The 25022-nt window shown below is 38.8% G+C and overlaps 1 protein-coding gene and 1 long non-coding RNA gene across 8 annotated transcripts in view; one reads left to right on the top strand and one right to left on the bottom strand.

Moving 5' to 3' along the window:
* The window catches only part of LOC146402793 (uncharacterized), a 31733-nt gene extending 12685 nt beyond the window's left edge, over nucleotides 1-19048 (bottom strand). Inside the window, exons 1-2 of the long non-coding RNA XR_014807827.1 lie at nucleotides 18132-19048; nucleotides 15955-16030 (exon numbers count right to left, since the gene is read on the bottom strand). This is a non-coding gene — a long non-coding RNA (uncharacterized LOC146402793). The remainder of the gene's footprint in view (nucleotides 1-15954; nucleotides 16031-18131) is intronic.
* Nucleotides 19049-19156: 108 nt separating this feature from the next.
* Nucleotides 19157-25022, top strand: part of TRAPPC8 (trafficking protein particle complex subunit 8) — a 91621-nt gene continuing 85755 nt past the window's right edge. For all 7 annotated transcript variants that reach the window (XR_014807821.1, XR_014807820.1, XR_014807819.1 and 4 more), the window contains exon 1: nucleotides 19157-19666. Coding sequence is in view for 4 of the 7 variants with exons in the window: in XM_021096212.2 (XP_020951871.2) it covers nucleotides 19510-19666 (157 nt within the window). In the remaining 3 variants the exon portion in view is untranslated. The remainder of the gene's footprint in view (nucleotides 19667-25022) is intronic.

Genomic DNA, 25022 nt, shown 5'->3' with positions numbered 1-25022 from the left:
TTTGAGGAACTTCCATACTGTTTTCCATAGTAGCTGCACCATTTTGCATAGCCATGAACAGTGTACAAGGGTTTCAGTTTCTGCATACCCTTGCCAACATTTGTCTTTTGTTTTTCCGATAATAACCATCCTAATAGGTGTGAGGTGTATCTCATTGCAATTGTGATTTGCATTTCCCTGATGATTTGTGACATTGAGTATTTTTCTTATATTTGTTGATCATTTGTATTTGGGGAAGAGAAATGTCCATTGAAGTCTTTAGCCTGTTTTATTATCATTAGTTTATTTGAGATTGAGTTGTAGAAATTCCTTACTTATTTTGAAAGATTAATCCTTTATCAAACATATGGTTTGCAAATACATAAATATATATGCAACACAATATATATATATATATATACACACACATATATATATATATATATTTTTTTTGTGTGTGTGTGTATGTGTTTTTAGGGCTGCACCCATGGCATATGGAGGTTCCCAGGCTAGGGGTCTAATCAGAGCTGTAGCTGCCAGCCTACACCACAGCCACAGCAATGCCAGATCCAAGCCGTGTCTGTGACCTACACCACAGCTCACGGCAATGCCAGATCCTTAACCCACTGAGCGAGGCCAGGGATCAAACCCACAACCTCATGGTTCCTAGTCAGCTTCGTTTCTGCTGCGCCACAATGGGAACTCCTAGTTTGTAAATATTTTACCCCATGACTTATGTTCCCTTTTCATTCTGTGGATTGTTTTTTTTTGCTGTGGAACTTTGCAGCTGAAACTATTTGAAAATCATCTTAAATCTTTTTCTGCCTGACTCTTTAAGTGACTATGCTTTTGTAATGATATTTCTTCCTCTCTCTTCCACATTTTTCTCTTATTATCCTCCCTTCTCTACTCTGCTTCACAATTCTGGTATAAGATTACATAGGAGATATTAGTGAACTAGACTTGTGTCTTGATGGGCAAGTATGGTTCAGAACCATGGAGAGCAACCCACACAGGTGAAACTTGTAACAGTCATGCTATGATTATGGCAGGTCTTTGTTGGCCTTGCTCTAAACTCTAGAGTTTAGATCAGTGCCTAACCTATAAAAAGTCATCAACAAACATTTGTTAAATGAAGTGAAATGAATTCTTCATAGAGCAGGAGTAAAAACATTTTTACAACTTTTGATACTTGCCACCAAATTGCTTTTCATAAGTTGGACATTAATTTACAAAACCACCAAGTAAAAGTTTTATGACTTGTTTCTTTATATCCGTCACCCATTTGTCTTACATGGGTGATGAAATGAGTGCCTACTGTGTATGTGCTCTCTAAAATTCAAAATTTAGATGAGAACAGTAAAGAAAACAAATGATTATAATGAAATAGATTCTATATTAAGGTATGCTATGAGACACATATAGGGACAACTTATGGTTAGACTTGAAGGTCAGAAAATTCTATGTCATAAGAGGTAAAATTTGAGTTTAATGTTCAAAGAATAAGAATTAATAAAGTGAAAAGAGGATGATGCAGAAGTGGTGGTGGGATTAAAGAGAAGTTTTATATAAGTTTCTTGCCTGCTCTCCTAGCAATACTTCTTTTTAAATTTTATGGCAACACCTGCAGCATATGGAGGTTCCTGAGCCAGGGATTGAATCCAAGTCACAGCTGCGACCTGTGCCATAGCTGCGGCAATGCCTGATCCTTTTAACCCACTGCACCAGGCCAGAGATAGAACCCACGCATCCACAGTAACACAAGCTGCTGCAGTTGGATTATTAATCCATTATGCCACAGTGGGAACTCCCCTAATACTTTTTATAGACATGACTCTTGTCACTGACCATGACTAAGTTGAAGCAAGGATGGATACCTAAAAGCAACCAAACTTTTTATCTGTTTTTTTTTTTTTTCCTTTTCTTTTTAGGGCTCCACTAGTGGCAGGTGGAGGTTCCCAGGCTAGGAGTCTAATTGGAGCTACAGCTGCCAGCCTACACCACAGTCACAATGCCAGATCTCAGCCACATCTGCAACCCACACCACAGCTCACAGCAATGCCAGATCCTTAACCCACTGAGCGAGGCCAGGGATCAAACCCACAACCTCATGGTTCCTAGTCAGGTTCGTTTCCCCCCACTGCACGACGACAGGAACTCTCCTTCTATCTGTTTTAACAAATTGAACAGGGAAACAGAGGGGATACTTTATTATATCATGTAGAATTGGGGTTTGGATAACCATATTAAGTATGGTGCAAAATGAGTAAAGAAAAAGAGGTAGAGGTGTGTCTCTCTCTGTGTGTAAGAGACAGAGGAAGAAAGAGGAGGGAGAGAAGGAAGAGAATGAGGAGGAGGGGGAGGAAGAGAAGAAGAGGAAAGAGAGAGGAGCTAAGGAAAAAGCACAAATTCCATAAGAGAAAGAGGCTGAGATAAAAAAGGACATTAAGAACTCTGACTGGGGAAGGAGCTCTGGCTCTAACGTTCCTATTTCTGTTTGCATCAAGCCCAGTTGTATTTTAGTTCCTGCCCTTGCAAAAGTCTACATTGTAATAATTTACTTTCCTTCTCATTGTACTTGAGTTACTTTGAGTGGGTCTCAGTTTTTCTATAACTAAAGGCTTAAGGAAATTCTATTAAAATTCTACTGTAATTAAAGAAAGTTGATAGATTTAAGAAAATTCAAGTGTTTCAAATATCGTTAACTTTTTGCATTTGAGGAGCAAAGACTTGGGGGGGAGGACAAGGGCCAGGTCAAGATATATCCTAATATGTGCTAGGATTTAGGCTATGGAGGGTCATTGAAATTTTTTATGGAAGTGAGTAACACTTTCTTTTACATATATATTTTAGGGAGTTTACTCTGAAGAGCGAACTGGAACTGGGAAAGATTTGAAGTGGGAAGAGCAATTAATATTTATGTATATATCATAGTATATATAATTATTGAAAAATTGAGGTGGCCATTGAAAAATTGAGGTGAGGTATAATGAAGCATTAAGGTAAGACAATAACTGAGGATGAGAAGAAGAAATGGGACTGATTTGAGAGATGCATAAGAACAAAAAGAGAGGAAGATTTCTCACATATACATAAAAAAGCAAGTATGTTTCTCACTAAAGTCTTTATTAGACACTCTTTATATGAAAAACATGTTTGGTTTTTGTTACATGTATGAGAAACCTTTCCTCCTATCTCTCTGTTTTCTGAATTTTATTACCTTTTTTTTTGAATCTGAGCCACAGCAATGACAGTACCCAATCCTTAACTGCTAGGCTACCAGGGAACTCCTGAATTTTATTACTTTTTTGGTCAAATAATAGTTAACATTTTTTTTTTTTGTCGTTTGTCTTTATAGGGCTGTACACATGGCATATGGAGGTTCCCAGGCTAGGGGTCCAATCGGAGCTGTAGCCACCAGCCTACACCAGAGCCACAGCAACGCCAGATCTGAGTTGCATCTGTGATCTACACCACGGCTTACGGCAATGCTGGATCCTTAACCCACTGAACAAGGCCAGCGATCAAACCCGCAACCTCATGGTTCCTAGTTGGATTCATTTCCACTGCGCCAAGATGGGAACTCCTAGTTTTAAATTTTGAATCAGTAAAGCACATTTCTTCTTTTGTGATTTCTCATGTTCTTTTTAATTTTATTTATTTTTTTATTTTTCGTTTTTTTTTTTTTTTTTTTTTTTTTGGCTTTTCAGGGCCAGACTAGTGGCATGCGAAGGTTCTCAGTCTAGGGATCGAATCAGAATTGTAGCCACTGGCCTAGTCACAGCCACAGCAATGCCAGATCTGAGCTGTATCTGCAACCTACACCACAGATCATGGCAATGCTGGATCCTTAACCCCCTGAGTGAGGCCAAGGATTGAACCTGCATCCTCATAAATACCAGTCAGATTCCTTTTAGCTGAACCATGATGGGAACTCTGATTTCTCATACTCTTAACTTTAGTATTGAATTTACAGATTAATTTGAGTTGAATTAGAGATTAAAGATGACAGTGAAGAACTGTCATCTTTATAATGCTGAGTTCATGAACAGAGTATATCTATCTACTTAAGTGTCCTCATTATTATTATTACTGGCCGTTTTTTTTTTTGGTTTTTGGCCATGGTGTGCAGTGGTTTGATGTGGGATCTTGGTTCTCAGACTAAGGATTTAAGGACTCAACCCAGGCCACAGTGGTGAAGACACTGAGTTCTAGCCACTAGATCACCAGGTAATTCCCTTAGGTACACTTTTTTTTTTTTTTTTTTTTGTCTTTTTGCCATTTCTAGGGCCGCTCCCTCGACATATGGAGGTTCCCAGGCTACCAGTCTAATCGGAGCTGTAGCCACCAGCCTACGCCAGGGCCACAGCAATGAGGGATCTGAGCCGTGTCTGCGACCTACACCACAGCCCACGGCAAGGCCGGATCGTTAACCCACTGAGCAAGGCCTGGGATCGAACCGGCAACCTCATGGTTCCTAGTTGGATTCATTAACCAATGTGCCACGACGGGAATTCCATCCCTTAGGTATATTTTAAATTCCTAAGTTTTTCAATAAAGTCTTGTAGTTTTCCTCACATAGTATTTTCATGCTTTAAAAATAATTACATATATTATTACATATGAATATTACATCAGTAGTCTCAAATATTTGTTATTGAAAAATATACCTTTTAAAATGTCTGTTTTCTAATTTCTAATTGTGCTGATATGTGATAACACAATTGATCTTTTTGTATGTTGATCTTTTATCTAGTAAACTTATTTATTTATTTATTTATATAATGATTTTTGTTTTTTGCCATAATAACTGGTTTACAGTGCTCTGTCAATTTTCTACTGTATAGCATGGTGACCCAGTTATCTAGTAAACTTTTAGAACTCTCTCTGCTGTAAATAATTTTTCTGTGATAACAAAATAAATTTTCTATGCAGAACATATTCTGCCAAATGACAAGAGATTTATTTATTTTTCTTTCTCATCCATAAATAATGTATTTCTTTTTCTTAGCTTGTTATGCTAGCGAGGGCCTCCAGTATTAGGCTGAATAGGAGTAGTCACAGACATTTTTAACTAAGGGAATCAATTCATCAAAGTAATTTAGCAATATTAAAAGTTAATGAACCTAATAAAGAACTTCAAATTACATGAAGCAAAAACCGATAGAATTGAAGTAAGAAACAGACAAATCCACATTATAGTCAGAGATTTCTATACTTCTGTCTGAGTAATTAATAGCAATACACCAGAGGAGTTCCCATCATGGCTCACTGATTAATGAATCCGACTAGGAACCATGCGGTTGCGGATTCAATCCCTGGCCTCACTCAGTGGGTTAAGGATCTGGCATTGCCGGGTCCTTGTAAGGAAAGAGAGATTTTGAAGACACAGACATAGGGAAGCAGCCCAAGTGACAACAAGCAGAGATTGGAGTTGCTACAAGCCAAGGAATGCCAAAGATTGTCAGTATCCACCACAAGCTAGAAGAAGGAAGAGGATCTTTTCCTTTGAGCCTTCTAAGAGAGCATGGTCCTGCTGATATTTTGATTTTGGACTCTTGGAATCCAAAACTATGGGAGTTCTCTAGTGGTGCAGAGAGTTACGGAGATCTGGCATTGTCACTGCAGCGGCTCGGGTGGCTGTTTTGGCACAACTTTGATCCCTAACCTGGGAACTTCCATATGTTTCAGTTGCAGCTAAAAAACAAAAATCACGTAACAAAACTATGAGAAAATAAATTTCTGCCGTTTTAAAGCCACTCAGTTTGTGGCACTTTGTTAGAGGAGCTCTAAGAAACTAATACAGATATAAATAGAAAAATACAAGGTAAAGATAAGGAAGACTTGAGGAACTTCATCAATCAATATTACATAATTAGTATTTAGAAAACGTAACTGAGCAGGACCCTATGAGGCTTTCCCAGGACAGACCCCTCCCCTATATTCTATGCTGTTGCTCCTCCCTGAAGTACCTAGATAATAGTATCTAGTGCACATTTGCTGAGTTGTTTTACAGATATGAAAACCGCTCACCAAATGGAAGATGTTTACTACTTGATGATCGAAAGCACATAGCTCCCAGACCTAGGGAGCCTAAGGAGTGATAACATTAACCCCTGTGACACTGCCATGTTACCTCACCATGAACCAACCATGAACCAAGAATTGTGCCTGAGTTGATCACACACCCTAGGATCTCCTCCCTCACCTTCCCTTTAAAAAAATGCTTTGCTGAAATCCTTCAGAGGAGTTAGGGGGTTTTGAGTGCATGGCACTTCATCTCCTTGTATTGGTACCTTACAATAAAGCTGCACTTTGCCTCACCACAACCACACGTCAGTAGATTGGCTTTATTGCATGTGGGCGAGAGGATCCAAGATTGGCTCAGTAACAGGAACATTCTTCCAACAACCACAGAACCCATCATTTTCTGTTTACCAAGATAGACCATATTCTAAGCCTTAAACCAACACTCAAGAAATTTAAAATTACTCAATCATACAAAGCACCTTTTGAAATGGAATTAAATTATAAATAAATCATAGAAACATATCTGAAAAATCCCAACTATTTGAAAAATAAATAACACACTTCTAAATAATCCGTAGGTGAAAAAGAAATAGCAAAAGGAATTAGGAAAGTATTTTGAAGAGAACAAAAATGAAAACCAAACATACCAAATTTTGTGGGATGCATCTAAAATAGTGCTTATTTAGAATTTGACCATTAACTGTGATCTTACTTGTTGTTATAGCCTTTTAAGAGGAATGTTTAAGGAGTTTTCTTTTGTTTTGTTTTTGTCATATATGGATATTGACGTTTTCATTGCTTGAGATAACCTTCTCATGCAGGAATATGGATTTGAATGTGGTATCTTAAAATTTTTTTTCTAATTGAATTATTCTTATTTATTGCTATTGATTTTATGACTCTAGGATCCTTTATTGAATACTTTTATTAATTATGTTTTTTTTCCTGTAAATTTGTCTGACCTTTCTGAGTATATAATAATCTTTTTTTCTTTTCCAAGATTTATACTTCTTTTTTTTTTGACCATGCCCACAGCACGTGGAAGTTCCCCAGCCAGGGATCAAACCCGTGCCATAGAAGCAACCCAAGATGCTGTAAGTGAAAATGCCAGATCCTCAACCCACTGTTCCACAAGGGAACTCCTCCAAAATTTATACTTATTTTTATTTTATTAGCTCCAAGTTTCAGAACAATATTAAATATTAATAGTAATTAATTGCCTCATTCCTGATTTTCACCAGAACGCTTCTGATGTTTATCAATTTCTCAAAAGATCTGTGCTTCTAAAAGCTAGGAACCATTGTTTAGAATCATGAGTTACCAGCATTCACACAATTCTTAATCTATAGGTGATGATTCTTGAGATCAAAGAGGTTAAGTGACTAGTTCCAAGGTTTTACAACTGAGCAGTGGAGAAATCATGACTAGATTTTTCTTTCGATTTGCGGTTTTGTTACCAAATTTGTGGCTTACAACACAAACTGTAATAGTTTTCCTCATCTCTGACTTTTTTAAACTGCAAAACATTGCATTGTACATTTTTGGGTAACAGCTTTGTTGAGATATAATTCACATACCATACAATTCACCCTTTAAAATTCTACAGTTCAATGGCTTTTAGTGCATTCACTGGATTACACATCATCATTACAATCAGTTTAGAATGTTGTCATTATTCCAAAAAGAAACAGGGTACCCCTTAGCCATAACCTTCCAATTTTCAGGCAAGCACTAATCTATTTTCTGTCTCTATAGATGTAGCTATTCTAAATGTTTTATATAAATGGAATCATATGTGGCCCTTTGTTACTGGCTTCTTCCTCTTAGCATTTTTTCAAGGTTCATCTAAGTTGTAGCATGTATCAGTACTTCATTTCTTGTTATTGCCAAATAATATTATATTGCACAGCTGTATCACATTTTACTTATTTATTTGTTGATGAACATTTGGATTGATTCCACACTTTGGCTGTCAGGAATATACTCATGAACATTCAGGCACAAGTTTTTGTGTAGGCATATGTTTTCATTTCTCTTAGGAGTAAAACTGCTGGATCTTATGGTAACTCTATGTTTAACAGCTTGAGAAACTCTATGTTTAACAGTTTGGAAAACAGCTTGTCTTCCAAACCAGCTGTACCACTTTGCATTCCCACCAGCAGTACATGAAGGTTCAAATTTCTCCACATTCTTGTCACAATTGTTATTGTCTTTTGGATTACAGCCATCCTACTGGATGTGAAATGGTATTTTATTATGGTTTTGATTTTCATTTTCATCATGGTTAATAATGGTGAGTATCTTTTCATGTGTTTATTGCCTATTTGTAAATCATTTTTTTGGACAACCATGTATTTATCACCTTTGCTCATTTTTTAAAAAAATTTCAGAATATTTACATGCTTATTGATAACATTTTCTCTTGTGTAACTTTCTGTCACTTGTATCCTATGTGTTGTATCTTGTCACATGTATAGCATCAATTGCATTGCTTACCTTTTTTCTTATTAATTATAGTTCTTTAGGGTGTATCTATACCTTTGTACATTTGTAGCTGTTATTTTCACCACTTTGTGATCTTCTGATAAAAAGATCTTAAATGTAATGTAATCCAATTATCAAACTTTTGTTATGCTTTGCACTCTTTGATTCTTATTTAAGAAATCTGTTCCTATTTTCTTCACAAAAGGGAGGTAATGTAGTATAGGGGTTTAAAACAGAGACTCAAGAGGCAGATTACCCGAGTACAAAGCACAGCTCATTTACTTAGTGGTTCTGTGGCCTGGGACAATTTAATTAATCTCTCTTGCCTCCGTTTCCTCACCTATGAAATAGGAATGATGTTAGTAGTACTACTTCACAGGGTTGTTATGAGGACCAAATGAATTGGGACACATAAAATGCTTAAAACCATCCTGGGCACATAATAAGCAGGAAGTAAGTGTTTGTTATTATTGTTTCCATCTTTACTCTACCTGATCGGAGTTTTTTGTATGCTGTGACATAGAAAACTAAATGGATTTTTGTTCCATAGAGATAACCAATTATTGAAGCACCATTTATTGAATAATCTGTCCTTTCTGCATTGCTTTGTTCATGTTCTAAGTTGGTCTGTCCCACAGCTCTCCATTCTATTCCACTGGTCTGTTTGTCTACTGTTGTCTTAATAACCATATTATAAATTTAATATATCTTGCTTGCTTCCGTCTACCTTTTTCTTCATCTTCAGAAGTATCTTAACTATTCTTTAGATCTTTGCTCTTAAGAGTGGATTTTAGGATGAGTTTGTCAAATTCCATAAAATCTCTGGATATTTTGACTGCAATTGCATTGAACCTCTGGACTGATTTTGGTGGAATAGACAGCTTTATGGTGCCTCTGTCACTATCAATGTGAGCATAAAAGGAAGCTCTCCAAATACATGTTTCCTTACATAATTTCCTTTCAAATAGGATTCTTGTACATATATGTCTAGCTGACAAAACACAAGTCAAATGATGATGTCTCAGCTATAAGAGAAGCTGAAAATATGAGTTCTGCCTCCTAATTTTGGGAGAGCAACTGAAGAGAGGATAAAGGTGCACTATATATTTAGCTCACTATATTATTTCTAAATAAGTATAGGCTTTTTTTCCTTCCTTTTGAAATCCTAAAAATTTCATTTTTCTTTTTATCTTCTTCTTTTCATGCTTCTTTTTATCTTTTTTTTTTTTTTTCTTTTTTAGGTCCACACCCACAGCATATGGAGGTTCCCAGGCTAGGAGTTGAATAGAAGGAGCTGCAGCTGCCGGTCTGGGCCACAGTCATAACAACTCAGGATCTGAGCTCACACCACAGCTTACACCACAGCTCACAGCAATGCTGGATCCTTAACCCACTGAGCAAGGCCAGGGATTGAACCCACATCCTCATGGTTACTAGTCAGATTTGTTACTGCTGAGCCACTATAGGAACTCCCCAACTGCTTCTATAAGGAAGCTAGAAAAGTGTTGAAACAGTGATAATGGACACTCTTGTCTCATTCTGACTTTAAAGGAAATGATTCTTACATTTACCCTTTAGGTATAATATTATGAATCTTTGCTACATAATAAAGATATATAGTTAAGGATTTCCTTTTATTTTTATTGAACAATCATTGACGTATAATAGCACACTACTTTCAAGTGTACAAGGTAATGATTCAGTATTTATATATATTGTGAAATGGTCACCATAATAAATCTAGTACATTTGAAAGTTGCTAAGAGAGTAGATCTAAAAAGTTCTCATCACAAGAAAAAACAATTTTTGTTTTGTTTTTTTTTGGTGGTGCCTGCGACATGCAGAAGTTCCTGGCCAGGGATCGAACCAGTGCCACATCAGTGGCTTGAGCCACAGCAGCGACAATGCTGGATCCTTAACTGAGCCACCAGGAAACTCCATAAAAACAATTTGTAACTATGTATGGTGACAGATATTAACTAGATGTTGCACATTTTTGACAGGGTAATTTGTCTTTTTTTATTACTGAGTTGTAATAGTTCTTTATATATACTAGATTTTTTTCCCCTTCTATTTCTATATTTTTGGTACCCATATTTAGTTTTTGGCAGTATTTACTTTATCAGATTTTTATCAAATCATATTAGATATATGATTTGCAGAAAACTTCCTCCATCCTGTGGGTTGTCTTTTCACTTTTTTAATATTATTTTTATTCATGTTAGAATTTCTATCAGTGTTTGAACATTAATATTTATAGAATTTGTACATTTTTGCCTTCTGAGGTTTAAAATGAGAACCGTGCTAGGTCACAAATGGTAACTAATACACATTTCTCAACTGCATGAATACTCACTCAATCTCACTTTCTTAATACTGCTTAATATTTTCTTTTCCTTGTTATACTTTACAATGGAAAGTGTGCCTCACTCATGTCTCAGCAAAGTTGCAGACATTATGGATTCATCACAAAGAAATTCTTTAAAAATATACTCTGTCAAGAGACTTGATGACTACTATGTATACTACAAAAATAAATTTTCATATCACTTTCTTAATAGTATGCTTTGAAGCACAGTTTTTAAAATATGATGATGTTCAGTTTATCTCTTTTTGCTGTTGTTGTTTGTGACTTTGCTATTATATCTAAGAAACTATTGCCTAGTTCCAGATTATGATGATTCAAGCCTATGTTTTCTTCTAACAGTTTTATAATTTTAGATTTAACATTTAGGTCTTTTGAGTTAATTTTTTTGTATATGGGGTAAGGTAGGGGGCTCAGCTTCATTCTTTCACACGTAAATAACGAGATGACCTAGCACTGTCTGCTGAAAGGACTATTTTATTTTCCTCTAAAATAGTCTCGGTAGCCTTTGAAAAATCAATTGCCCTTAAATGTGAGGGTTTATTTTGGGACCCTCATTTCTATTCCCATTAATATATGTGTCTGTCCTGTCAGTATCACACTACTTTTATTACTGCAGCTTTTTTTTTTTTTTTCCTATGCCCCTGAACCACGGGGAAGTTCCTAGGCCAGGGATCAAACATGCGCCACAGCAGCAACTCGAGCCACAGAAGTGACACCAAATTCTTAACCCCCTGGCCATCAGGGAATTCTGCTGTAGCTTTGCACTAAGTTTGTTTATTTTGCTTTTTTTAGGGCCACACCTGTGGCATGTTCCCAGGCTATGGGTCAAATCAGAGCTATAGCTGCAAGCCTATACCACAGCTACAGCAACTTGAGATCCGAGCATACTCCACAGCTCACAGCAGCTCTATGACCTACCCAGTTTACGGCAACGCTGGATGCTTAACCCACTGAGTGAGGCCAGGGATGGCCAGGGTTGGCCAGGGATGGAACCCACATCCTCGTGAATACCAATCTGGTTTGTAACCCACTGAGCCACAAGGGGAACTCCTATAGTAAGCTTGCAATTAGATAGGTGGTTGAGTCCTCCAAATTTGATGTGAATCTGTAGATCAATTTGTGGAGTGTTGCCATCTTAATGGTATTAAGTCTTCCAATCCATGAAAGTGAGATGTTATTCCATGTGTTTAGGTAGGTCTTTAATTTCTTTCAAAGTGCATATATTTTTTTAACTTGTCTAGCAAGTTAACTAACAAAGTACATGGCTTTTGGGGACTGCTTAGCAGCTGTAACTCTTCTTTTTTTTAAAATAGATAAATTCATTTTAATGAGTCAGAAATTAAAAGCATTTATAAATAAGTATGCATTAAAACAATATATGTGGCATTATTTCTGAAATAAGGAGGGGCAAATAAATAAAAACCAATTTTAATTAATATATAAACAGAAGAAGCACGATAAAAAGTGCTTGAGACTGAAAGTCAGGAAACTGGGGAGCTTTTTCTGGCTCTGTGCCTAACTAGGGATATAACCTTGGGGAAATGATTTCTCTAGATCTGTTTCTTCACATTTAAAATGATACTGTAGTACTCTGAAAACTATAAGACACTGATGAAAGAAATCAAAGATGACACAAATAGATGGAAAGATATATCATGCTCATGGATTGGAAGATTTAATATTATGAAAATGACTATACTACCTAAGGCAATCTACAGATTCAATGCAATCCCTATCAAATCACAAAGGACATTCTTCACAGAACTCAAACAAAACATTTTAAAGTTTGTTTGGAAGCACAACAGACCCAGAATAGCCAAAGACATCCTGAAAAAGAAAAATGGAGCTGGAAGAATCAGGCTCCTGGACTTCAGACTATACTACAAAGCAACAATCATCAAAACCACCTGGCACTGGCACCAAGACAGAAATAGAGATCAGTGGAAAAGGATAGAAAGCCCAGAATTCAACCCACACACCTACAGCCAACTCATCTATGACAAAGGAGGCAAGGATATACAATGGAGAAAGGACAGCCTGTTCAGTAAGTGGTGCTGGGAAAACTGGACAGACACATGGAAAAGAATGAAATGAGAACACTCCCTAACACCATACACAAAAATAAACTCCAAATGGATTAAAGACCTAGATAGAAGACCAGACACTATAAAACTCTTCGAGGAAAACATAGGCCAAACACTCTCTGACATAAATGACAGCAACATCTTCTCAGATCCACCTCTCAGAGTATTGACAACAAAAACAAAAATAAACAGATGGTACCTAATCAAACTTAAAAGTGTCTGCACAGCAAAGGAAACCCTAAACAAAACAAAAAGACAACCCACAGAACGGGAGAAAATCTATGCAAATGAATCAACTGACAAGGGATTAATCTCCAAAATTTATGAACAACTTCTGCAGCTCCATACCAAAAAAACAAACAACCCCATCACAAAATGGGCAGAAGATCTAAACAGACAATTCTCCAAAGAAGACATACAGATGGCCAAAAAACACATGAAAAGATGTTCAACATCACTCATGATTAGAGAAATGCAAATCAAAACCACGATGAGGTATCACCTTACATGCCCGAATGGCCATCATCCAAAAGTCTACAAACAATAAGTGTGGGAGAGGGTGTGGAGAAAAAGGAACCTTATTACACTGTTGGTGGGATTGTACATTGGTGCAACCACTGTGGAAAACAGTATGGAGATGCCTCAGAAAACTAAACATAGAACTACCATTTGATCCAGCAATCCCAATCCTGGGCATCTATCCAGAGAAAACCATGACTCTCAAAGACACATGTACTCCAATGTTCATTGCAGCACTCTTTTCAATAGCCAAGATATGGAAACAACCTAAATGTCCATTGATAGAGGAGTGGATCAAGAAGAGGTGGTACAGGAGTTCCCGTCGTGGCTCAGTGGTTAATGAATCTGACTATTAACCATGAGGTTGCGGGTTCGATCCCTGGCCTTGCTCAGTGGGTTAAGGATCCAGCATTGCTGTGAGCTGTGGTGTAGGTTGCAGATGTGGCTCGACCCTACATTGCTATGGCTCTGGCATAGGCTGATGGCTACAGCTCCGGTACGAACCCTAGCCTGTAAACCTCCATATGCCACGGGAGTGGCCCAAGAAATGGCAAAAAGACAAAAAAAAAAAAAAAAAAGACAAACAAAGAAGAAGAGGTGGTACATATACAAAATGGAGTATTACTCTGCCATTAAAAGGAAAGAAATACAAGCATTCTTAGGAATATGGATGGGCCTAGAATTATCATGCTAAGTGAAGTCAGCCATACAATAAGACACCAACATCAAATGCTTTCTCTGATGTGGAATCTGAAAATAGGACAGATTGAACTTCTTTGCAGAACAGATGCTGACTCACAGACATTGAAAAACTTATGGTCTCTGGAGGAGACAGTTTGAAGGGTGGGAGGATGTGCTTGGGTTGTGGGATGGAAATCCTGTGAAATTGGATTGTTATGATCATTATACAAAAACAGATGTGATAAATTCATTTGAGTAACAAATAAAAAAATACAGAAATAAAGCAAAAAACCCACAAAAAACAAAATGATATTGTAGCTCTTCCTAAATGGAAAGTCATGGGTCTATGCAACCAATCTACAATATGGCATAGAACTATGTATTTATTTTTAGTCTGAATCTTGAGGATTAATGATTATAGAATGGTTTGGAGTTGAGGTCTTTAGTATTCCCACTCACTGCTCCCCCATCCATATTTTTCTTGTCCAAATCTGGTTCTTTTTGTTCTATTCTTTTTGAAAGTATTTACATATGATTTAAAACCAAGCAGTAATATTATTCCCTATCTTAGAAGCATAAAGGAGAAAATACGTATAAAAGATTTTTACTTGCTGCCGATTAAATTAGACAAAGATTTATATGGGGCTTAAATATGTATTGTAAGTATAAAATAGAATCATGAGCTTTTAAGTGCAAAACTGTGGCTATGATTCATTCCTAAAATAACCAGGAAATGGATACCATCTGTTTTAGTCAGAATTTTAATGATAATAAGTTGATTTAAAACATCCAGTACAGTAAACAAAGTAAAAAGTGTAGGTCAATATGTAGATTATATATTTAAATCTTTCTTTTTTAGTGTTTTAAAGTAGTAGGCTATAAAATCTTTGAACATAAGAAACATTTGGGAGTTCCATCATGGCTCAGTGGTTAGCGAACCTGACTAGCATCCATGAGGACGCGGGTTGGATCCCTGGCCTTGCTCAGTGGGTTAAGGACCTGGCGTTACCATGAGCTGTGCTGTAGGTCGCAGATGCAGCTTGGATCCCAAGTTGCTGTGGCTGTGGTGTAGGCCACTGGCTACAGCTCAGATTAGACCCCTAGCCTGGGACCCTCCATAAGCTGTGGGTACAACCCTAAAAAAAGACAAAAAGACCAAGAACAAAAAAACAAAACAAAAAAAACAAAACACCAAAACCCACAAATAAATAAAAATAAAAAAGAAACTTTTTACAAATTGAAGTTCGGCTGTACATAATATTGTGTTAGTTTCAGGCATACAGCCTAGTGATTCAGGATTTTTGCACATTATATTCCATTGTAGGTTATTATAAGATATTGGGTAGGTTTCCCTATGAAACAGTACATCTTTGTTGCTTATCCATTTTATGTACAGTGGTCTGTATCTGTTAATCCCATACCCCTAATTTGTCCCTCCTCCCTTACCTCTCCCCCCTTGGTAACTATTAGTTTGTTTTCTATGCCTGTGAGTCTGTTTCTGTTTTGTATATACATTCATGTTTTTTAGATTCCACATAAGCTTGTACATAAACTTTTAATGAACAAAATTTCTCAGCACCCCCAACCTCCAATACTCTGATGTACAGTTAGGTTATCTTCTATGTGAGATCCATGTACTTTATGTTTTGTTTTGTTTTGTTTTTTTGCTTTTGCAGCCAATACCCAATAGCACCATCTACTGTTAACACAGTAAAATTTAATAATAATGGAAATAAGAGCAGACTCTCAGATCTTCACATTAAATTAAAATGAATACCGGAAATCTTAGTTCCAAGTTCATAAACTTACAGATAAAGAATGCGAGGCACCTCTGATTTCCGTGTCTGTGTTCTTTAAATTTGACCACACCAGACAGCAGAAGAGACTGGCAATGTCATACATGCAAAATAAAAAAAACCATGATCATTTGGTAACACAGTGTTTCAAAGTATAAGGCTATTGGCATAGCATACATTTTACAGGATTCTTTGATTCTGGGGAGAGAAGGAAGCTGGGGCTCATCTTTACTACTTGGAAAATAGGTTCTTATTTGCTTGTGTTATTGTTATTATTTTGTCCAGCAAGCTTCCTCTCTTTTAGTGACAGGCCCTGTCCTCTTGGCCTTGAGGGTGGGCACAAGGCCAAGGCCTGGCCAATCATAGCACTTCATTTTTCCTGGACAGAGTAAATAGTTGAAAGGACATGTGATGCAAAAAAGGTCAATGTCCAGAGGAGTCAGAGAAATGAGAGATGTGATATCTTAGACCCTAGGTAAAATTATCCTGCAGGGTATCTCATTCCTAAAAAAGCAGGGTGGAGACTCTTGACGGTCATCTCGTATTCATTCTCCTCTTTGTTTAGCAACAGAACTCTCAAGCCTATATTTTCCAGTCTCCTTAGGAGATAGCTGTGACCATGAGACTTGGGGGGGGGGGCAGTGGAATGTGATTGAAATTGTTGAATGCTATTTCTACAATCTGATCTTAAACCATTAGTCACATACTTTTTCATTCTCTTTCCCCATTCCTGTAGGCTGCAAAGCAAATGTGGCAGTGATTCCAGTTTAATCTTTAGGGGAGGACACTTTATTTATTTATTTGTCTTTTTGTCTTTTAGGGACGCTCCTGAGGCATATGGAGGTTCCCAGGCTAGGGGTCGAATCGGAGCTGTAGCCGCCAGCCTACGCCACAGCCACAGAAACGCGGGATCTGAGCAGAGTCTGCGACCTACACCACAGCTCACGGCAATGCCAGATCCTTAACCCACTGAGCAAGGCCAGGGATTGAACCCACAACCTCATAGTTCCTAGTCAGATTCGTTAACCACTGTGCCACGACGGGAACTCCTAGGGGAGGACACTTCAGAAGATGAACACTTTAGATCATTTAGGATAGATTAGGAAAGAAATGGATTTTTACAGGGAAGTCATTCATTGGAAACACTGTATAGATGTGGTGTGAGATGGTAAAGTCAATGCATAGGACAAAAATTCATTTAGGCTCAGTTGTAAAAAGGAATGAAGTACTGATTCATGCTATGATATGGATAAACTATGAACATGATGCTAAGTGAAGGAAATCAGACACAAAGGTCACATATTGAATGATTCTTATTTATATGAAATGTCCAGAATAGGTAAATCCATAGAGATAGAAAGTAGATTAGTGATTGTCAGGGCCTAGAAGGGGTATTAGGATGAAGAGTGACTGTTCGTATGCACCAGTCTTCTTTTTGGGGTGATGAAAATGTTCTGGAACTAGTAGTAATGGTTGTGCAACTTTCTGAATAAACTTAAAACCACTGAACTGTACATTTTAAAGGAGCGAATTTTATGGTACGTGAATTATATCTCCAAAAATCCATTCAGGCTAAATTACCCTTGGAGAGTCTTTCTCAAAGAGTCTAATATAGCTAGTTTTACATTCACTGTAAAAAATACATTGCCTTTTTAAGTTTTGAGTTGCATAATAAACAAAGTAGTATGCTTGCATTGGGGAACCCTGTTACCAAAAAAATATATCTTATAACTTGAGTTATACTCTGTTGCAGGAGACTCTCACATTAGAAAGGGTAAGGGATGGAGTTCCCTTGTGGCACATTGGGTTAAGGATCTGGTGTTGTTACTTCAGTGGCTTGGGTTGCTACTGTTGTGTGAGTTCCACCCCTGGCCCAGGGCCCAGGCCAAAAAAATTAAAAAATAAATAAATAAATAAATAAAAATAAAAAATAAAAAAGGTAAGGGATATATCTGAAGTATTCAAAAGGGAATATGTATACCCCGGGGGATAAGAAAAGAATTTCCAAGAGGTCCTCAGGCACAGATAAGTTTTAAGGGACTGATTTTCCAGATCTTCAACTTGCACATGTTATCTTTTGTAGACTGATCTGTGGCTAAGGTGTCATGTCAGTATATCCTACTGTCCTTTCCTACATCCCATTTTTTGATTTATAGGAAAAAGGCATACTTATCTGCCATAAATTCTTACCATGGTAGAATATTCAGGGTGCCAAAAAATCCGACAATCTGTGATATAGTTGTTGGGGAAGCGTCCTTTAAATCAAGAGCCATAAAACCATGACAGAGTTCCATTTTTCCTTGCCTTATATTTTTAGCATATAATTCTGAAGGAATCCAATCAGTTGAATGATATAGTAAACTTCCTTTCAATCACTTATACATATTTTGAGGGAAAAAAAATCTATAAAAATGAAAGCTAGCAAGAAGCCAGTCAAGCTTTCGCTTGGCACGTAATTACTGGCTTTCCACTTTCATCACTACAAAGTAGTATTTCAGTAGAGTGTAAAAAGGAAGCTGCTGCGGAGGATCAGGTCGGATGTCCCCAGGCACACACGTTCTCTGAGACCAGCAAGACTGCAGTAGCGCAGGAGTTTCTCTTACACTCGGGTTAACTGCAGCGCCCACAACAGCACACATTTCTGCTCACTGCTTGAGTCCCCATTCGTGGTAACCTTTTCTAAATGCTTTCTAAAAAGCATGGCTGTGTTCAAAAGATACGTCGGCCTCTTCAGGCCGGATCCAGAGAAACCCCCAAGAACTGGGAGGACATGGGGACCTCTTCCCTGAGCAGGTGCCCCTAGTCGCTCCACTATGAGCGTGGGAAGGGCGGGGCCAATGGGCAGGAAGCAGCGCGAACAGCCACATCACTTGCCCACTGTTTCCAGGGGAGGCCCCCTGGGCGTGGAAGGCTTACGAGCGCCTCCACCACTGTATCATCACGGATCACAAGCGTCTACCTACTGACTCCCGGTCGCACATGGAGCGGCTTTGCCAAGCCAGACCTAACGCTGCGTGCCTGTCTGCCTAGCCCCGCCCACTGCACTCGTAGTCCCCGCCCTAGCCCTGCCTAGTAAGGGACCCACCCGTCCCACTTCCGGCGCCGGCCTCCCTACAGGCCTCGGTCGCTCTTTTACTTCCCTCTCCCCGCTCTCTTTCTCCGCCCCTATCGCCTCCTTTGACACTGTCACGTGAGGGGCGAGCGCGGGGGCTGATGGGATAAGTACGCTGGTGGGTCAGGGTTCGGCCTCAATATGGCGATACCGGTGGGACAGTGACCAAGGCTTTGCCGTCGGGAGGATTAACTGGCGATTGTCGGCGTCTCCACTTATCTGGGTGGAATGCGAGGACGCCGGGGCGAGTGCTGAGGAGCGGCGGTGACGGGGAGGGGTCAGTGGCTGGTGCCCCGGGAACCGAGGAAGCATCTGTTCCTTCTATTGGTTTCAAGGCTTTAGTGCCGGGCCCCGCCCGGCCGGGCCAGGCTGGCGGGCGGCGGCAGTAGCTGCTGCAGCCGCTGGATCAGCCTCTGAGTGGGCCGAAAGGCGGACGCCGCCGCCTCTGCCGTGGTGATGGCCCAGTGTGTACAGTCGGTGCAGGAGCTCATCCCGGACTCCTTCGTACCCTGTGTCGCCGCGCTATGCAGCGACGAAGCCGAGCGGCTCACTCGTCTCAATCACCTTAGCTTCGCGGAGTTGCTTAAGCCCTTCTCTCGCCTCACTTCCGAGGGTATGTGGTCTCCCTTTTCACTGAGCTCCTGCAAAACCGCGGCCGGGAGAGGGAAGTTGGGCGCGGGTGGGGAAGAGAACGGCGATGTTTACATCCAGGAGCCGGTAGAGTGGCGTCGGGCTGGGGCCCCTCTTTCTCTCGGGCGGCCGCTGGAGGAGGGGCCAGGGGAGAGGTTGTCAAGACAGCGTGGTCCTAACCTCCAGCTTTTCTAGGCACTTCCCAGACAAGTTAGACTGTTAGGTAATTCGTGTAAAAAAAAGAGTGGGCCCAGAGAAGGGCAGTGAGACTGTTTCTGCGGCCATAGGGAGGGAATTAGGAAGTTGCAGAGAAGGTGAGAGTAAGATCTGCCTGTTAGACGTTTGAGGTCTTAGTAAAGAAGACGAATCATCTTCCCCTGGGAGTTAAACTGGGCTTTCAAAGTTGTCTTGAGTAGTATTACATTCTTTAGTAGTGAGGCTCATCCTTTTCTAGACTTATGTTTAGTTATTTTACTTTTTTCTTTTCAACATTTAAATGTGTCCTTAGGTATAAAGTATTATAACTTCTCAAGAAAATGAGAAGTATTATAAAAGTAATGAAACTTGGAACAGCCTTTTTTTTGCCTGATGAACTAGGAAGTAAGGACAAGTTGTAGTTAATTTAATCGAGATAGTTAGAGTTATCTACATTTATAGGAATGGAAAAGGCCTGACATTTGTTTTTTCCAGATAAGCGTTTAATCACCGGGAGAAATGTCTTATTGAAGAGCTACCTGGTTTTCTCCAGCTTTGGATTCTTTATTAGGGAAAAGTAAGCGTAATATTAACTCCCAAATGTGGTTTAACCAGTATCTTTACCTCCACTTTGCAAACAGGACATAGCAAAGTTTAGGTGAAGTTCTTTGTAAGAACTTTAAAATAAAAAGTTTCTATAATAAAATAAACGGGCCTATAATAAAGCTGTGTTGAGCCAACGACCATGATTTTTTTTGGTTATGGTGACTTCTCCACAAAAAAACAATGCTGTGCCATAAATTTATGTATTTACATGCCACAGGTGTATATTCTTTTGTATTTAAAGGAGAAAGGGAGCTATTAAAAAAGAAAACAAACCCCACAACGCTTTGAAGAGTTCCTGTCTTGGCAAAGTGGAAACGAATCCAACTAGGAACCATGAGGTTGCGGGTTGGATCCCTGGCCTCGCTCAGTGTGTTAAGGATCCCACGTTGCCATGAGCTGTGGTGTAGGTCGCAGACGCAGCTGGGATCCCACGTTCCTGTGGTTGTGGTGTAGTCCCGAAGCTGAAGCTCTGATTGGACCCCTAGCCCGGGAACCTCCATATGCCCTGGGTGTGGCCCTAAGAAGGGAAAAACAAAAACAAAACAGTTTGAGAACTCTTGATTTTCTTCAGCCTGTACGTTAATCATCAGTCTCATCTCCTCTAGTATTAAGTCAAAAACAACAAAGTCCTCTCTCTACATTCTTAAATTCTTAAAAAACAAAATGGGGAGCACCAATTTGACTTTGATCTATAGGCTTTTTTCTACTTTGTTAATAAAGAATAATACCACTTGATATTGCTTATGTAGCTTTTGTCTCTCAGTCCTCCTTGAGTTAAAGGTACTGTCATTAGATACTGTCAACACCAACTTAAATTTGATGACATTGAGGCATAGAGATGTTAATTTGTCCAGTCTTAGGGGTGGGAAAGTTTTCAAAGCAGGTAGTGTGACTCAAGAGGTGTTCTGGAGTTCCCTTCTTGATGCAGCGTAAACGAATCCAATTAGTATCCATGAGGATGCAGGTTCAATTCCCAGCCTTGCTTGGTGGTCAAGGATCGGGCATTGCCGTGAGCTGTGGTGTAGGTGGCAGGCGCAGCTAGGATCTCGAGTTGCCGTGACTGTGGTGTAGGCCGACGGCTACAGCTCTTATTTGACCCCTAGCTTGGGAACCTCCATATGCGACAGATACGGCTCTAAAAAGAAAAAAAAAAAAAAAAAAAAAAGAGAAGGTGTTCTCAGTCAGGTCTTCTTATCTGCTGGCAATACTTATTCACACGAAGGAGCAGTGCTGTCCAATAGTAAAATGATGTGAGTCTCATGTGTAACTTTAAGTTATTTAGTAGGTACGTTGTAAAAGCTAAGAAGTGGGTGAAAGTAGTTTAAATAATTTATTTTGGAGTTCTCTTGTGCAGTAGGTTAAGGGTCCTGCATTGTCATTGCAGTAGCTCGGGTTGCTGCTGTGTTGTGAGTTTGATCCCTGGCCTGGGAACTACCACATGCAGGGGGGTATGGCCAAAAAAAAAAAAAAAAAAAAATCTGTCTCTATGTATTTAAATATATATCAGTTCCTGGTGTGGTGCAGTGGGTTAAGAATCCCACTGTAGCTGCTTGGGTGGCTTCCAAGGCAAGGTTTTGATCCCCAGCTGGGCAGAGTGGATTAAATGATTTGGCCTTGCCACAAGTGCAGTGTAGGTTGCAGCTGCAGCTCAGATTTCAATTCCTGGCCTGGGAATTTTCACATGCCATGAATGGCAGCCATAAAAAAAGAAAAAATCTTTGGACTTTTGGTGCGTACAACCAAACTGCATGGCATTGTCACGGGTATGGCTCTGGTTTGATCCCTGGCCCTGGAACTTCTGTATGTCGCAGGTGCAGCCAGCCAGTTTAGTTTCTGCTGTGGCACAGTGGGTTAAGGATCCTGTGTTGTGTCTATGGTGTTAAGGGTTCAATCCTGGCCCAGCTCAGTGGGTTAAGGATCCAGTGTTGTTGCAGTTGTGTCATAGGTTGCAGCTGTGGCTTGGATCTTTGGCCTGGGAACTTCCATATGCTATGGGTGTGCCATATCTAACAAGATATATCTATATAGAGAGATATAGCTCTGTATGTATCTTATTTAAGTCACTGTTTCTAAAATGTTACCATTTCAACATGTAATATAAAAAAATCATAACAGGATATTTTACATTTTTTAAAATTGCTAAGTCTTTGAAACTTCGTGTGCATTTTACACATAGCACATCTCAGTTTGGACTAGAAATATTTCAGGTGCTCAGTGGACACGTGGCTGGTGCCTCCTATGCTGGACAGTGCAGTGAATAGAGGAGAAAAAATGAAGAGGCTAAAATCAGTACTCTGCTTTCCCTGTGTACTCTTGCTTTCCGTATGTAGACCGCAAGTGATTTAGCGAAGGAGCGTAGTCAGTTGAGTGTGATAGGTAGAGAGTGGTGGAAGTGGAGAGGGTGGACATTCCCTGTTGAGGACAGAGATGAAGTTAGAATGGTATTGGCAAAAGGTATAAATTATGATTGGTTGGGGATTAGTGGGAAAGCTCACTATTGGAGTACAGAGTAGTAAGGGAAAATGCTAGATAAGGAAGGATCTTGAATTTTAGAAGAGAAATTTTCCTTTTTTTTTTTTTTTTTTTTTTTTTTTAGCTCTTCTCGCAGCATATGAGAGTTCCCAGTCCAGGGATTTAACATATGCCACAGCAGTGACCCAAGCCACTGCAGTGACAACACCGGATCTTTCTCCTGCTGTGCCACAAAAGAACTCCTAGGGAAGAAATTTTTGATTTCATATCTAATGGTAAATGTGTGGCAGTCATAGATTTTTTGAGTAAGGGTATAAAATTTTGGGAGAGTTGTGTGGTTTAAAGCAGTTGAAGTTTTTTTTAATACAGTAAAGTTTTATGTGCTACATAAAAATGAAAGATAAAAATATATATATTCCATAGGACACCAGTTGTATTATATGTTCACTGAAAAAATTTTGTGGTCAAATAAGTTTGCTTAATATAGCATGTGTTTGGGAGAATTACAGTGTCGTTTAGCATATAATTACTCTGGAACACCTGCTATAAAGAGATCTTTTAAAAACTTAATCCAGTATTTCCCAAATTTATTTGAACATGGAATTGATTTTTCAGAAACATCTATCTTGAGCAACCAGTATTCCATGGGCAGCCCATACTGGGAAATGTTACTTCTCAGTATTAAAGAAATTATATGGCAACCTATAAAAGTAAGATAATGGTAGAGCTGAATTTCACTTTGAAATTGAGATGTTATATGATGTATAAAGTCACCTTTTGTGATATTATAATCTTAATGAGGCCGTAGTATAATTATTTAATTTGGAACCTTTTGGACTTTTTGTGTTATTTAATAGCATTTCTGTTAAAAAAATGATTATTTTTAGCTCTTGACTTTCTCTTTATTAGGTTGGTTTTGTGATCTTCCAGTGTAATACTTATATATTGTTGTGTAACAAATTACCCCAAAATTTAGCACCTAAAACAAAGGCATTTATTGTTTGTTTCTCAGGCATCTGGGAGTGGCTTACCTGGATGGTTCTGGCTCAGGGTCTCTTTTGAGGTTGCGGTGGAGCTGTTTGTCAGCAGTGATCTAGGGCTGAAGGATCTGCTTCCAGGCTCACTCATTTGCTGTTGGCAAGTCTCACTTCCTCACTAGATGTTGGCCTGAAACCTCAGTTCTCTGTTTTGTGGGCCTCTTCATAGGTTCCCTGAGTGTCTCTATGACATGGCAGTTAGCTTCTCTCAGAGGGAGCGATCAGAGAGAGAACCCAGGATGGAAGCCATACTCTATACCACTGTTTTTGCTATGTTCCATTGCTTACACACACCAGTCTTGGAAGGTGGGAAGGGACGAAACAAGTGTGTATGCCAGGAAATACCAGGATCATTGAGTGCCATTTCAGAAGCTGTCTGCCTCCCATTAACTCATTTCTGGATTATTAGGATTACCCAATAATAATAACCTGATAACTGATAAACCCATTCTGAATATAGGGTACAACTAGAATAACCATTTTTGTGTTAACACTTAAGAATACTAAAGCCAATTTAAAATTTTGAGAGAGGGTTGATACACACATGGCTATTTGAGTTATTTGACAATTATGGATCACCTTCAAGGAAACTACTTGTACAATGTGTTCCTAAAAATATCAGAAATGTACCATAGTATTTTAATGTTTTTTAGTTTTTTTCTTATATAGATCACCTGAGAAGTTTAATTAGGGAGAGAGGCCTGTGTATGTTTGTTTAAATAATTTAGAAAACATCCGCAATTACAGATGAAGAGTATACAAGAAACATCCAGCTCCCTACTACCCAGAGCCAACGAATCTTGTCATACTTGCTTTGTATCTTCCTTTTCTTTAAAAAGAAGTATTGTAGATACAGTTGATTTCACCTTCTACCCTTAGCCCCATTTCTTCCCTTCCTTCATCATAGGTAACCATTATAATGGAATTTGCATGTATACTTTCTGTATGTATAGTATATTTAGTTTTTTTTTAACACAAGTGCACATATTCATGTCACATGTAGTATTTTTATTTATTTATTTATTTATT

Source organism: Sus scrofa, chromosome 6, assembly GCF_054392235.1.
Source record: "Sus scrofa isolate SSC_HxYL_T2T_F1_AM1 chromosome 6, Sscrofa_HxYL_maternal_Yorkshire_Landrace_v2.0, whole genome shotgun sequence".
NCBI lineage: Eukaryota > Metazoa > Chordata > Mammalia > Artiodactyla > Suidae > Sus > Sus scrofa.
The sequence above is the reverse complement of the archived record's forward strand: the minus strand, read 5'-3'. Positions and strand labels throughout refer to the sequence as shown.